Here is a 16083-nt window from a genome sequence, read left to right as displayed (position 1 = left end):
TCCCCCTAAGCAAAAATAATCACAGAGAAAATGTGATGTCAAAAAGACTTCTTTGCATAACTTACAAAACAAATAACTCTACTTTGTTTTATTATAAATTATGAGAAAAACAAAACAGAAGAAAAAGACAAAGAATTGACTTGTTACTTGCTGCCCCAACCAGGAGTATTAAAACAGTGTATAAATTACAACAAACACAAAAAGTTCCCATGTCCTTCCTTCCTGACTTAGAAATGAAAGATATCTTAACTCCATAGTTATTTTGGTCTTATCTTCCATAAATTCCTACAAAGTTCAACTCTGCATGACTTCCAGTGTTAGTTTACTTTCCAATTGCCAGAACAGTCAGTTTATTATTGTACAAATTAACATGCAATTTAGAACTATTACTAAAAATATTAGACACATCCTAAATCATTTGGATCCAGTTCAAGGTTTTTCAACTCTATCTTTTGTCATATTCATAACTGTGTCAACACTTGCAATGTTTACAAAATACAATAAACCAACCACTGAGACCCTGAGACACTGACATCCGTTTTTGTACCTACGATGCCAATAAAGAATAAAATAAAACGGTTCATCATGCCCAGAGACACAAAATTTATGAACTACTCAAAAACAGTAATAAAATAATAAAAATTCTACCAAATCTAGGGTCTGGGATTTTAGCTGGTCACTCCAGTATTTCTTTCTGTTTTTTTTTAATGATCTACACATTTTTTGGAACAACTAAATCCACTGTTTACTCTTACTTAACAACCATGTAACCATCACAGCAGTGTTCATCTCTAAACATGTTGTAACCTGGGGGTGAAAAATTTGAACACGGGAACGCAACAAATGTCATATATACAAGTGTGTGTGTGGTGTGTGTATATTGTACATGTATGTATGTATGTATGTATGTATGTATGTATGTGCATGTGTGTGCGTGTGTCTGTGTGTATGTACATACATACGTACGTATGTATATGTGTTAAATATATATATATTTAACACTAGGGTGCTGCTCTAGTGGCAACCATTTAACAAATTTCCGAACTTATTTGGACGAATAAAGATTATTGTTCTTTTATAATAAATTATATTATAACATCCTTATTCTTTGGATTAAGTCTACCATGCTCTGCTACTAATATTGCATTGAGCAAAGTTCTCTCCGGCGAGACACTTATAAATGAGTGTATGTGTGTGTGTATGCGTGTATGTATGTATATACATAAATGTCATCATTGCTATTTTTATTCATGATATTATTTCAATAAAAGATGAACACCATGCCAAGTACAAAAACTTTTATGTATATCTCATCATGCCGGTTCAACCTTATTGTATCTTACAGTGTTGTATATATTATATGTCATTATCTTTCATCTTTTCAGATGTTATAAAAACATGTTACTAATTTGTCAGCTAGGATATCACAATGCAGAGTCGCTGGATGTTATCAATTAACAACCACATTGGTCCCCAGATAACACAACAAACCCCCCTCCTATGCAAACCATTAATTAGTTACCTACGATAATTACTTTCACTTGGGAACCTTGTGACAAACTTAGGTAGAATGACTGCCTCAGGGAACCAATTTCTCCAAAAAATCTAAGTTTTTAAAATCTCTCCAAACTTTATGAAAGTTTGTTCCCCGTCCTTTTGAAATAAATAAAAGACATTTGGGGTTCATCATCCTGTCTTCAAAGCAATCTGCTATCTTTTACATTTTCATAGAGTTAACACTGTATTTGGTGGCCATATTGGTTTCTTTAATGTCCATTTTCACCTCCCGTTTAAAAATGTTGTACCATTACCCCAGATTTATTCCCTTTGTATTTACAAAGTTTTTTTTTTTTGAATAAAGTAACAACATAAGTTCAAGATTTTCAATTCTCGGTATCTGCAATAGTATTTATGCTGGAGGATCAAAATAGAACAAGAAGGTTGACTAATCGTCACTTGTGCTGATAATAATACATATGAAGTGTGTTGAGCAGAAGTTTTGTTGTCGACCAAGAAATCAAATGTTTGCTATTTTTATGATGTGCATAGGCAGTAATATACTATTTCAGGTACCTAGAATTCTGAGGCACATAGTATGTGCTGTATTGTATTGAAGGGAGATACCATTTGGGGGAGGAAGATGTGTTTGGGTGGGGTTGGGTGGGGTGGGTGGGGGTCGGGGTTGCACTTAAAACATGAGTGACTATATGGAACAGGATAAATCCAAGGAGATAAAACTTGGAAAGGGTAAATATGAGCCAAAGTTCAAATAATTGGGGCAATCAAATGTTGCTCCAAGGCTAGTCTGCTTAGTATAAGCAGCAAAGCTACCAAATGACCCTGATCAAACTCATTAATGACCAGAGTACCACTGTCATAGCTAGGGTTCACAATCAAGTTCAAAATAACAACTTTACCTATCCCTAGGGACATTCAATGTCTCAATAATCTTGAAAGTTTAAAGTTACACTGTATACAGAACTAGAATCTAAGATGATTGATCTATTATTTTCACATCAGATTGTGTGAAAATATATGTACATGGTAAAAAATTTTGTTTTTAAAAATAAAATGCTTATCAGATCATTGCTGAATTTGTCAATGGTATTAAAATGGAGGGTCTTTAACTCTGAAATTGAACTTGGCATATCAACACTACATACAATTCCAGTCATGTGATTTATGAATGAGTTTGCATCTTTTGGCCAGCATGCATAAGTGTTAAGGTGTATGCATGGGTCCACTCTACAGAAGGCCTTGTTTAGTTCAAAATGTGATGGTATTGTGATAGAAGGTCTTACTCTCTCAGGTAATGAGCAACTGTACAGATTAGTTATGTGATTTGTGAACAAATTCGCATCTTTTAGCCAGCATGCATTAGTGTTAACGCATACTAATGGGTCCATTCTACAGAGGGCCTTGTTTAGGGATGAGATGGTACATATTGTGATAGAGGGTCTTACTCAGGTATTGGAGTTAATGAAAGAGAAACTATAAATTCCAGGTTAACTATGCTGGGCCTTGGAAATGAGTTTGCATCTTTTGACCAGCATGCATCCCGTGGCATGCATCAGCGTTGTGTCTAATAACAGGTGTAATGCACGATATAACATGTTCAAAGTTATCAAGATGATATTACAATACAGGGTCTCACTATAAAATTAGAGTCAACAAGATACACTAAGTAAACTCAGCGTTAGTTACGTGATGTGAAATTTGTGAACAAGTTTGCAGCTGACGACCACCGACATGTGTTTAACAGTGTAACAATTAACTGATACACTGTACAAAAGGACTTCTCAAGGGATGAGATGGCATTACTGTCGAATGAGTGTTTTCCATCACTTTATTGTGCAGTTTTGTGTGATGTAACACAGCCTTTACTGTTACACAGACCCTTCATCAACACACTAGGTACTATTGAAGACATGTTTGGCAAGGGTAATTAGCAAGAGAGACTTCTCACACACCAACTAAAAGTCAAAGAAACAATTTTAAAAATAGCTTTGGAAACAGTTGCAGAATAAAAGAAACATCTTATGGTTATTGGTTTTGCCACAAGCCAAATCACTTAGCCTAGGATCCTAGGATTACAGTGAGGGAACACAGTGAAAACGCATCACAATCTAAAGATATCGACAAAGGATTATCCGTGATCAAACGCTCCTAAGGCTATTAGTTAACAAGCCCATAAGCTGCAGTGGAACAAGCTAGACTCTATCAAAGGCTAGAACCAGATTACAAGAAGATGACAACACTACAAAACTGCCCCGGCTTAACTCGACTTTCTTAGAAAATATGTATGCTTCTAGTGAAGTAGATGGACTTATTTCAAATCCTCTGTCCTGGTGACTACTCAAAACACACAGTTTTTCTAGTTGAATGGTTCCGAAGTAGGTAAGGAACTATGGGTCATAGATTTAGTGTGAAAGGTTCCCGTTCCATCTACTACTAAAAAGTAACGAAATGAGAAAGCAGAAAGTGAATAAACTTAAGGAATTACATGCATGATGAAAAGGGTCTCATTGGGCACATCATGAATAATGGCTATCTTCACAATAGCAGTATTGTCCAGGTAAAGATGAAATTGAGCCAGCTCTAGTCCTGAATTACAGAGCTCATTAGGTAATGTTGCGAGAGAGAGAAAAGCCTGTCTTTGACAAAGTAAGTTACAATATAAACCAAGACAATTGCTTATACCAAGGCCGAAGCACACCTGGTACTGGTTCTTCCGTTTTACGTTATTCCATAAAGATTCACAATTCACCTATTCATGACAGGAAACTATGTAGTTCATATTTCTATCATGAGCCATGACTATTACCACTTTGTTTTGAGATGTGGAATTTATCCAACAAAACAGACTTTTACTTGAGGTTAAGTCAGTCGTTTTTTGTTCCTCTATTTATAGGTGAAATGTCAGTGAGCTTAAGAGTTATTGTCGTTGGAAGTTATGGATACACAAACTGCTGGCAAAGAATGTGTATTCCGTCAGTTAGTCTCCCAACGCTTCAGTTCCTCTTTAACAACATCATAGCATGTAATATTAAACACATCCAGTAATTAACATAGAAGAAAACATGATTTAATGGCAAATGACATGTTAGGTCTGTCCAAGTTGAGCTGACCTTATCTTCCATAGCTGGTACAATTCCACTGGCTGCGTTCCCATGAAATAAATCTGCTATTACCTAGCCTTTCAAAAAAAAACCTCTCTAACTTTCAGATCAGGTTCTGTTAATTGAGGTTAAACAAACCACTTCACATGTATTTATTTCAGGATATTCTAGCTCCTTTGTGATTCCAATTAACTGAATGTTATGATTGTTTCAACTGGTATGAATTTCTCTTTTTATTCTTACCAGACCTGGATTGATGCCAAGGTTTGGCGTGAAATAAAAATCCATCAGTTCATTGCCGTTGAATCGTTATTTACACGTCTACTCACATCAAGAGTACTCAGGATACTCCAGACCTTTAATAAATCATTGATACAAGACTTTCAAGCCAGTCAGACAGCAATGGTTGATAAGCCAATATAATGCCTTGAAAATTTCAACACAGTCATGGGGTTATTGTGAAATTACCTCTCGTGAAATTACCTTCAAGGTTGACCGAAAATCCAATTTGAAATCAATTTGAAATTCATTTTTGGGATTGACTTGAAATTAAGTTTCGCGCTCACTTGAAATCCAGTTTTGAGATCCGTTTATTTTCGAATCTATCACAGAACTGAATTTCAAGTCGATCCCAAATTCTGGGTCAATCTATTACTTCATTTCAAAGCAATCCTCATCACTGTATTTCAATTGTTAATCAATTGTTACTGTCTGAGATTCCCAAAGATTTTCTTTGTTACGTTTTTACACATGCACTATCACTATTATCTTGTTGCGTTGATGAATAGCATGAGAACAACTTATGTTTCCAGTGACTTAGTGGCTGCTCCATTGCACAATACCTAAACCATGCTAAGTAACACAACTGTCAATACCATCCAAAAATAAATGCTTGGGTGGCCATTTTCTTATCTTTATGTCCTGAAGTCAAAGATTTTGATCAAAGAAAAGTTTTGTTTTATAGACCAAAGTTCATTGTCTTAGTTTGCACTGTGGTTTTTTTTTCTCATTGCATCCACAGTCATTGTGCGTGAGGACAAATCAATGAAACACAATAGATGCCAGCTCAATCTTGGCTACACTGTTTGTGGGAAAAAAACTCAGTTTGTTGTAATAAGGTTTCTTTTGTGTTTGGAGCTTTGCTTACAGCTATCTTTTGGGAATACCAGCATGGCAAGTGAAACAAAGCTAATGCACCTAATGTGAACATTTTACAGTCTTATGTATGTGGGTTATTTTTTTTTAATCTAAGAAATCACAAATTTTGATTTTATTTTATGTTAGGAATGCCAGCATAGCAAGTGAAATGATGCTGAAAGCAGCTACTGTGAACAACATTTCACAAATTAAATTTTTATAAATGTTGTGCCATTCTACAGGCTACATACACTGTTGCCCATTGTAGCAAAAAAGGTCCCTGTAATCTTTGACAAACTTTTCTGACCAAAAACATCACATGGTAAAAACCACAACTAATAAAACACACTTTAAAGCTGTGTACATTATATTAATCAGAATATGACGAGTGTTTTTGTTAAAGGTTCTCAGGAACCCCTAATAGAGAGGAGAAATCTGGTAACAGTTGTACAGATATCCACAGTTTGTGTCTTTATTTTGATGGGGATTCTAGGAACAGAGGAGGGGAATCTAGTAACAGTTGTACAGATATCCACAGTTTGTGTCTTTATTTTGATGGGAATTCTAGGAACAGAGGAGGAAAATCTGGTAACAGTTGTACAGATATCCACATCTTGTACCATCTTTTTGGTGTGGAATTCCACACAATACCTGCAGAACTCGGGTTGATTTTACCCTCACCAAAAACACTGAAAATATTAAAGGTGATCCACAAACACTACTTACCATCAATACCGCATGGGTGTATTTCTTCCTCTTCATCATCATTTGGGTGTTTGGACACAATGGCCGATCTTCTATACACCAGATGGGGATGTCCTTCTGTGACTCTGTGATTCTCTGTTAGGTTATACAGTGGTTCTATGATGTATTCATCTGTTGCCGTGGCAAATACACCATGCTAAAAATAAACAGTATTTATGTATTAGTTCAATAAAGATAACTTAGATGTCTAAACTGTATTCTTTCAAAAAGTTTTAATAACTAAGTCCTTGAACAAATTTAATTCACTTAAAATTCACAAACATCTTGTTGTTAGACGATTGACATTTAAAACTCTATAGCGGGGCAATAATGAATTCCATTCTGATAAACACGTAATTATTAGGTGTGGTGTGTCACCCACTTGTAATCAATAGCATGGACATGATTTGGTATAATAACACAACACCACTTCAATTGGACAAACTTTTTGTTTTTTCAGGTTGCCATCTGTTTCATTTTGAGGCAGCACTGTATAATATATTCAAAGTATAGTTACTTTTGACTTTGGTTTTATCTTAAAAACATACATTGTACCAACTTTCACTTTGTTGTGTCTTTTTTTAAAGCAAACAGATGTTTAAAAAAGGAATAAACAAACAGTATGCAAATAACTGGCATATTATTTTGCACTACTGTGTACAAAAGTACAAAAGGGTGTGGAATTGATTATTATAATCAGGCCTACTAAAAAACAATTGTGTGGTTCCGATTACGTTCAATTTAAGAATAGGTTAGGTAGGTTGATTTTTTATTTTATTTTATTTCATTTTAATTTTTTTTTTCATGTGTGAGTGTTTAGTTCAGGTAGTTATGTTTTCAGTTGTCTTCCATATGGTCTCTGTGTTATTGGTTCCTTCCCATCAGATGTACAGCCATTACAGATTGGAAGAACAGTTTTTATATTGTCTTTTAAAGTTGTTGTCAGTATCCGCATCCATTATTTATGGCGAGACTTTGCAATTTTTGCGATTTTATTTATTTTTTTCTCGAATATGTAAAAAAAAAGTTTAGGGTCAGCAGTAAAAAACTAGGTGGGATCAGGTAACCGGAACCACACAATATTTTTGTTTAGGCCTCAACAGTTAAACTTTATTCCAGGTAACGGATTTTCATTTGTGTATGGAGTTTGTTGTTTTATTTCATAAGTGTTCACCTGCTGTTATGACCTGGTGATATTTGATTGGCTTAGAACCATCCAATGAAATACCAGAACTCTGTATGTGTCTATCAATATTCAATCAATTCATCAATGCCACAGGTCCCTTCTATAAATCAATTCTTGTATTAAACTGTCAATTTGCTTTTTTTTTAAATCTTTTTTTTTCAAGTATGGAAGATTATGTTTAAACAAATAAAGCTGTCAAAAAGACTAACTGGATACCTTTATCAAGTGCAATGCAGGTACAATTGTATGTCTAAACCTGCCCTATGTCAGGTGTGTAAAGTTTTGTTTAAATCTCTGAATACTGTCCTCAGCACTTCGATACTTCTCTCCAGGGCATGTTTATGTTACAACTTTTGGCACTGCCCCCGAACTGACCATTTCCTTTCTTATCTAAACCCTGGAGATGACACCAAACTATTTCACTGTTTTGCAAGGTACAGGTACATTTATATATATATATATGTACTACCCCAGACATTACTTCATTCATCTTGCATGATAGACATGTTTAGAGCTCTGAGCTATGCCCTAGACACAAGGTGCTCATGCTTATCAAGAGTTCAAGTAGTTCACGAGAAAAAAATGAAAAATATATTGTATTCAAAACATGTTTTATGTCAATAGAATGTTTTAAGGTAGGTTGCTGGCTGTCATCTTGTTTATTTCATGAAGACAAATGGAACTAAATATGTCTGCATATCTTGTCTTTGAAGTGATTCGTACTATTATTAGCTATGTATTTTATCAAATAAATGTGTTATAAAACGGTTAATTCTGATGTTCCAGTTTAGTTAGTCATTTTAATTGGTTAGTGACAAAGCATCAGCCCTTAATATTGTTGATGTAATAAAAGTTTTGTTACAAAGAACGTACGGTACAAAGGTACAATCTACCTAAGTCATTCTACTAGGGTTATCTACTAGTAGAGGTGGTTTTGGCAAGGACAGCACAAGGTAAAATCTAGAAGAGTTCCCAAAGAATTTTCTGGGGTATACCGTAAAAGCTGTAGGACAGTGTTTGTGGAATATGGCCTAAAAGTTTGCATAGAAAAAACAGGTTTGAACACACAAACTATTGCATCCCATGAAAGGAAACTAATATTGATGCCTAGATATCTATGTATATAGCTGGAGCCGTACATCTCTTCTCCATCTGTACCAGTTACTCCATCCCAAATGCTGTTACAATGCTAGTACCATAAGGACCCCCCCCCCTCCTCCACTCACCCAAAGTTTTCCATCTTCCAATCCCAACCTATGTTTACTAGAATGATAGCATTGAAAATACTTGAATGGTCAAAACCATCACCCCACCCCCACCCCAAACCCCAAGGCATGCAATTTGTTCAATGCATTCAACTAAATTTCAAGCTTCATTCAACAATTCAATTGTTACAAGAAGACTTGGCAAAGAGACAGAAAAAATATATGCACCTGTAGTCACCATTAGATCCAGGCATTGATAAAAAACAACTAGCATTATGTGTTCGATTTCAGGTAGCCACAACTCTAGTGTGTTTAACGATTATATACAGATTATGACTTGTTAATCTTTTTTTATGATTTCACAGTAGTATAACAAGGTCACGGTGTTAAAATACAAAATAATAAGACAGCTCATGAAAATGAAAGAAAAAATACATCAATCAGTTTTTAATATACTTTTAAATCTCACTACGTCTGAGAAGAGGAAATCCGGTAAAATTCAGTTTGTTGCATATCTGACTATGAAGTGAAATATTGGTGTAAGACCTGCTCTAATCTGGTACATTTGTCTATTTACTGTAACAGTGATGTGGAATATGTTCTCAACTAGACACACACGTACACACAATTAAATTTGATTCGTTTTTGTGATTGCATACATTTCAAATTTAACAAATGCCGGGTTTCAATTAACTTCTGACCCCGGTGCCAATCTCGTGTTTTCATGACGAATACTTCTGATATAAAAAGGTCAGAATGGAGACAAAACAACATTTTTCTAAACTTTAATCACAAAATGTTCAGCAACAGATATACATGCACGAGTGAATCACGTGCGTAAAACTTTACTAATTGTCATTCCATTTGTACAAAGTTTGGGTACTCCTTCTCACTTATCTTTTTTATTGGAAACATTTTGGCGATGCCAAAATCACGATCCAAAGGTTTACAGAATCTGAATGCGACCCAACAGATTTCAGACATTGAGAAAACATTTGATAGAAACGCATGTGAAAATCTGACATGGTTAAGTAGAACTGGTCAAAGTTACGACAGGTATTTAATGCTGAAATTTCACCTCTCATCCAACGATAGAATAATTGCAAATACCATGCCCCTGCCCTGACGCTACTATAACAACTAAACAATTCCGATATAAAATGTTACAAAAACAAAAATCTTTGTTAAGATACAGTTGCTATAACTACAGAAACTCTTTCAATTTTTGAATAGAATCCGTCAGCAAAAACCCACACCTGAGGTGTCAATAAAATTGTGAACAAAAAAAGTCATGATTCAACTGGATGAATTAGAGATGAAATACAATGTTAGACGTACTTCTATTGTTACATGCACAAAATCAGATAAAATAAATTACAAAATCATTACAAAATTCTTTATTTCTGCGGTTTTAAAATTTTCAAATAAATCACTCCCAACTGTCACCGACTCCCTACACATTCCAAAGTTTTTTTTACTTTTGGAAGGAGAGTAGATATAAATCCTAATAAATGCACTTTGAAGGCCGAGACTATATAAAATCAGTTGACCATTTTACTGTAAGCACACAGATATTAAGATTATCAACCCGTATACAAGCTAGGTGTAAACGGGACACATCACTTACACATCACAATTTGTGATGATGCTCAAAAACGTGATTTTCACAAAGTGACAGAACTCCATGATGCATGTTTGCAAGTATGACGAACTCGGGATGTTTGCATGAGCGCTTGCAGTGTTTCCTCCTGCCATAATTTCACTCCCTGTGCACATGAAAATGTAGACTGTCGACAGTCGTTCGTGCCTTTTTTGCTACATTTCATCTAAATCAAAGTCGCCGCCTCGCTCTGTAGCACTGGATAATGCGTACTGATAGAAACTGCGATTGCCGAAGGCACGAACTGTGAGTGGTTATAGCATTGCTCCAGATCGGAGTGAGGCAACGACTTAAGTTTTAGATAAAACGTAGCAAAAAGGCACGAACGACTGTCGACTGTCTAATGAAAGTGCAGCAGGAACATTGTAATCATAAGACTGCAAATACCCCTGAGTACCCAAACTGACACTTCCATGTCATATGCTTCTGTTATTATCATATATATTTATCCAAAACAGTACACTTCCTTACACTTCATAATATCGTGCGATCACGCAATTTCATGTATAAAAGGGAATGATTGTGCCTATCATCTGCATATCATTTGCATGCAGGTATGCAATAATGTGTAAATACCACTAGAATTAATGCGTGATACATTATATACTTGATTAATGGCAAGATCTGAATGTTACAACAGATAAATTATTTAGTCACTTCTTAGTAGGCATGGAGATGGAAATATTTTGAAATGTTTTGAAAGGAATGAAGCTAAGACATTTAGGATAGAATGAAGCCCAAGTTCTAGCTCATTGTTTTTGTACAAGGCAGTAAGTAGATAAAGTCTACCCAAGTTCCCCAGGCTCTTCAATGTCGCCCCATAATAACATTATGGGATTTATTTTTTGAAAACATCCCACCCCTGTTTATACTGGGTTTCTAGTTATAACACTTTAGGCGATATATAATATTGCTCTTCTCTTGTGCAGAGGTTCAGAAACTTAAAGTGAAAACACTACGTGTCACAGAAAGTGTGACTTTATATGAGACTCCCCTCTCTGTTGCAAAGGTGCTCAAACTTTTGTGAAGACAGTGTTTAGCTTTTACATTGCATGAATGCATGACATGTGAACCACTGTAATCTCGGCACCAATCAAACTCTAATTCAAAACATATGAAGGTGTTCAGTTCCCTTTCAAATACTTTTGTTGAAGACACTCAATGCCTTACTGTGTAGTGTTGTTCTCGATGCAAGACAAATGAGATTCAAAGTTGTGGGGGGAAGTCAAAGAACATATTGAACATAAAAACCAAGACCTGCCTCAATCATTGACGTACCCATCTATACGTTTCAGTATTGAGAACAATATTAGCTATATAACTATTCAAGGCAGAGTCACAATAGCAAAGCATAAATCTTTAACTTTGTAACTCGATAAACACACTGAGTCTGATCCTGTTTGAACTCTATGTATACCCTGTACAGAGGGAGTGTGGCATTTGAACACCGACAAGCGCCACAGGCATGACTGCTCAGACGTTCAAAGTATTACCGACCACTACTATTGTATTGACATAAGTTATTTCCACAGACATGTATATGTTTAGAATACCGGCTAAGAAGATTCATTCGCCAACTCCAGCATGCTTCAATTGTCTATCTAAACTCAAATACTCTTGCAAAACGCCTTCTGTGTAAATTTGCTTACACTCACAACAAAAAGGCGATAGGCTTTGCTGTGGTGAACAAGCTATACAAATCACTCCTAGACTGCGACTCTAGAAGTTTTGAGGGATTGGACTGCACTTGGTATCTGCACAAGTGTTTACTATGGAATCTACTGATTAACGGGTGTAAGCTATAGGCTGGTGTGACGTAATTGGGGAGCTGGTGCTAGACACTGATATCGGCCTGCTTTATTAATTCTAATGGTTCTGATTAGAGATTACAGTTGCCATTAATAGCTGCTCCTTGTCAACACTCCCTGGCTGATTTACTTGGTGCTTTGACAAAAATCAATGAGCTGACGGCCTGGTTTACAACACAACCAACGATATTCTTTTCTTAGCCTTATCTGGAGAACTATCAACAAGCCAACACTATAGAAATCTCCTATTCAGATTTAGACTCCATGGATAATGCATATCAACACCCCATGAACATTTTGACTGACAATTACAGACTCTAAAAGCTATTCTTTCACCTTTGAACATAGCGTAAAAGCCAGTCTACTTCATGTGTTGTAAACCCCTACATTTCAATAGTATACCTACACCCAAGGTGAAATAATCTCTGTCTAACAGCGGTATCCAGACAGCTGCTAGGCTAGCTGGCTAGCTAGCTAGCTAGCTAGCTAGGACTCGTGTTGTCTTGCCTTGTAACTTAGGTTCAACTTTCACCCCCACAAAAAGTGCACATGGCAAATGCATTAATGGAGCTATCAGTGGATGATGACCACAAATAGGTAAACTCTAATTACAGAACAATACTAATTAACAACAAGCAACTAATTAACTTGCTTAGCCTAATGTTGATTCTTTAACTGAAGGTTAGGCTCAAAATTAATTAAAGTTGACAAGATAAGAACTGGCTGTTTTAATTTTTTTTTTTTTAGCCACCAGAAAACAACACTTCATTTTCCAATCTATGAATAGAATCAACATTTCCTACTAGTTCTGACAATGGGCCATGCTGTGTATATACCATAATGTTCTGCATTAATGCTTTGCTGCCCTATTTTTCAACTAAAGCAATAAAGAGTGCACAGCAGGTTCAACCACAAACATGGTTGGTATGTCTTTTTGGAGGCCAGCTCAGAGTTATGTTAACTACTTCAGTACGACAGTACTTCCCACCTCAAACATTTGAATGGATATTTTTTTTTCTGAATTTCTTTTGCCATACTTCAACTTCATTTTAGACTTCGATTCATACAAAGAATCCTTCTAAATAAATTGGCATCAAAATATTTGAGAAAAAGTATAAAGATTTTGATAAATTGAAGTGTTTGAGTTTCTCTACTTTAACATGTCTGGTAGTGTGAAGTGGGTAAGCTCATACTACAAACCCACACACCATGGCAGTCATGACTGCAAACGTAGTGAACTGTGAACACATATTTGTAAAACACAACAGATTAAAATAAACATCTACTCACCAGTCCATGGCAGTTACTGATTGCTGCTCTGGAACCCAACTCATTTTTAACATGGCCCACATAATGACATGCATCATGCGTTTGATGCGTCCAACTCAGGCCATTTTGGTCCCAATATTCCACCCGGAATTGTCCAGATACTAGGGTTGAATGCAATTGTAAGTCTAAATGAAAATCTTTTTCGTATGCTGATAATTTATAATACAATTGTCTATCTACTCCGGGATGAATTTTTCCATTGGTACTCCGTGGAGTCCTTTTCCTACTATTAATCAAGTCATAAGAAATCAATTTTCCATGTTCGTCCACCAAGACAGGACTAGCTACATGATAATGTTCCAGAGACTCCATAAAATGTGCTGCAAAAGAGGAAGAATTGTAAATTTAGGTTAGGGAAACCAATAATTAAAATATAGCAGTGTGTGCCTGTAAGTTGTCATTCAAAAAAAAAACCCAGCTGTTGTATTTTTTTTTTAATTTTATTTATCCACATCTTAGTGTAGTGTATTATGTGTTGCCATCACTATAAATGTACAACAGTATTGTCAAACTACAGACAGTTTACACACACTCCCTAAATGTCTAAGGAAACAAAACTTTTTTTAGATATGAAAATGTTTCATTGATCGGCATCAGACATATTATCTGAACAGGAACAATCGGCGTTTGTCCAGACCTTGGGAAATGTCAAAATAGTTAATGAAGGCCAACCTAGTTTAGAAACCCTCATTCCAACACATCAATAGTTGCTTGTGCCTGTGAACCCACTTTTATGAGCATTGCCCAAACCCCCACCCCACCCCACCCCACCCCACCCAAGTTGAGAGTTTCTTATCACATACTAGACCAGCAGTCACTGTACTCAAAGTTTCAAACTTGCATCACTGGAAGAATATCTTACCTTGGTCTGAGAAGTACCTGGAGTTGTGCAGGTTGGCTGTCACCACTGAGAGGCTCAACAACCCAGCTACAAAGAAGTTCCATAAACTACAGGCTCCCATAATTTGTCTAAAGTTTCAACAGGATCACGTTTCTACATGTGGTCCACAAAGTTAAGCAATTCCACCGAAAACCGTCACACAACTGATGATGAGATCTGGTATAAGCAATTCGATAAATGATATGACACTATAAAGCATTGTTCTTCCACTGGATCCCGTTGGTTCTATGGCTATTGTGCACGCACCAAACTGTTATCTATAAGCCGGTTTCCATTCACAATACGCGATATGTCTACGTGTTCGCTGTAAACTTGTTCTGAGTGGACATATAACTGGTTCAATAACAGATTCAGTATCCCTCAATCTTGCCACACGCAACTCACTGAATGAGAAAAAGAAATATAAAATACACCGTTAGAAGTCGCTATGCTACTACCCAGCTAGCTCTATGATAATGAAGCGCACTGACGCCTGCAACTGGCTACCCGGGTACTTTCTGTAAAATTTTATTCAGAAATACGATACCGTTTTATAAACAGTTTACGAACACAAGTTGTCAGTCAACTTATTTACGCCTCAACACCGCCGCAAACCACACGCACCATTTATTAATTATCTCCGTTATAATTATAATACTCACTAATACAATTTCCCCTCGACTGCCTACCATATCACGTTGCCATTTCTTCAACAGACTGAACCACAGAAATGCATGTTCAACGGCGACCTATCACAGTTAGGCAAACCAATAATTCTGGTACAACATCAAACGATGCTATCATATATAAGGCGGTCTTGTCAGTAGATTAGCCAAGAATTCCCCACAGTCTGAAAGTTATTAGAAGTACTCTAACGTCGCAGGGCAGTGTTTCTTGCCCTTTAAAGACTTGAATATTGTAGATAAATATGGCTCCAGTGTATATAAATAACGCAGATAACACACGCCGCAATGGGGTAGAAACTTTAACGCACAGGTGTGGTGAGCTAGCAGTAAAGGATATAGTGCGCGCGACACTGACAAGATGTAGCGACTGCCTATCTCTTATAATGATGTAACAGTCAAGGTCTCAAGAATACTATTTCTCATCTCGTGGGGTTAATACTCGCCATATGAATAGAAACCTCTCCCCGAGAGAATAAAACGGATATGAGCCAAACGGCGAAAGGTCGACATGACGAACATCCTAGGACATGGACAATATCCAGTGCGAGACGCCCAAAGTAGTCAGTATCGTACACGTCACTCTTTCCGCCCGCTGTCGAGTGACATGGTCCTTGTTTTTTCGCCTGAACTATCGCCTGTGACGTTACACCGTATAGACGTGTATTGAACATACAGCATGCGATTATGTTTACTCTTTGCCGACCTATTCACCCTGTGGACAGGGATCACGTTAGTAGCTATGAACACTGCCAGACAAAACTTATTCGCTGCATCCACTAAATAGGCGGAGATTTTAGATAGCCCTGCAGTGTGCGCTCATGCAGCGACC

At 36.5% G+C, this 16083-nt stretch overlaps 1 protein-coding gene across 1 annotated transcript in view; it reads right to left on the bottom strand.

Annotated features, from left to right (window-relative positions):
• LOC144436102 (A disintegrin and metalloproteinase with thrombospondin motifs 6-like) overlaps window positions 1-15624 on the bottom strand; it is a 56996-nt gene extending 41372 nt beyond the window's left edge. The window contains exons 1-4 of the mRNA XM_078124788.1: window positions 15231-15624; window positions 14551-14972; window positions 13650-14008; window positions 6483-6657 (exon numbers count right to left, since the gene is read on the bottom strand). Coding sequence (XP_077980914.1) covers window positions 6483-6657; window positions 13650-14008; window positions 14551-14650 — 634 coding nt within the window. The 5' untranslated portion in view covers window positions 14651-14972; window positions 15231-15624. The remainder of the gene's footprint in view (window positions 1-6482; window positions 6658-13649; window positions 14009-14550; window positions 14973-15230) is intronic.
• Window positions 15625-16083: the final 459 nt, after the last annotated feature.

This window comes from Glandiceps talaboti, chromosome 6, assembly GCF_964340395.1.
Source record: "Glandiceps talaboti chromosome 6, keGlaTala1.1, whole genome shotgun sequence".
In the NCBI taxonomy this organism is placed as follows: Eukaryota; Metazoa; Hemichordata; class Enteropneusta; family Spengelidae; genus Glandiceps; species Glandiceps talaboti.
This window is presented reverse-complemented; position numbering and strand designations above follow the sequence as displayed.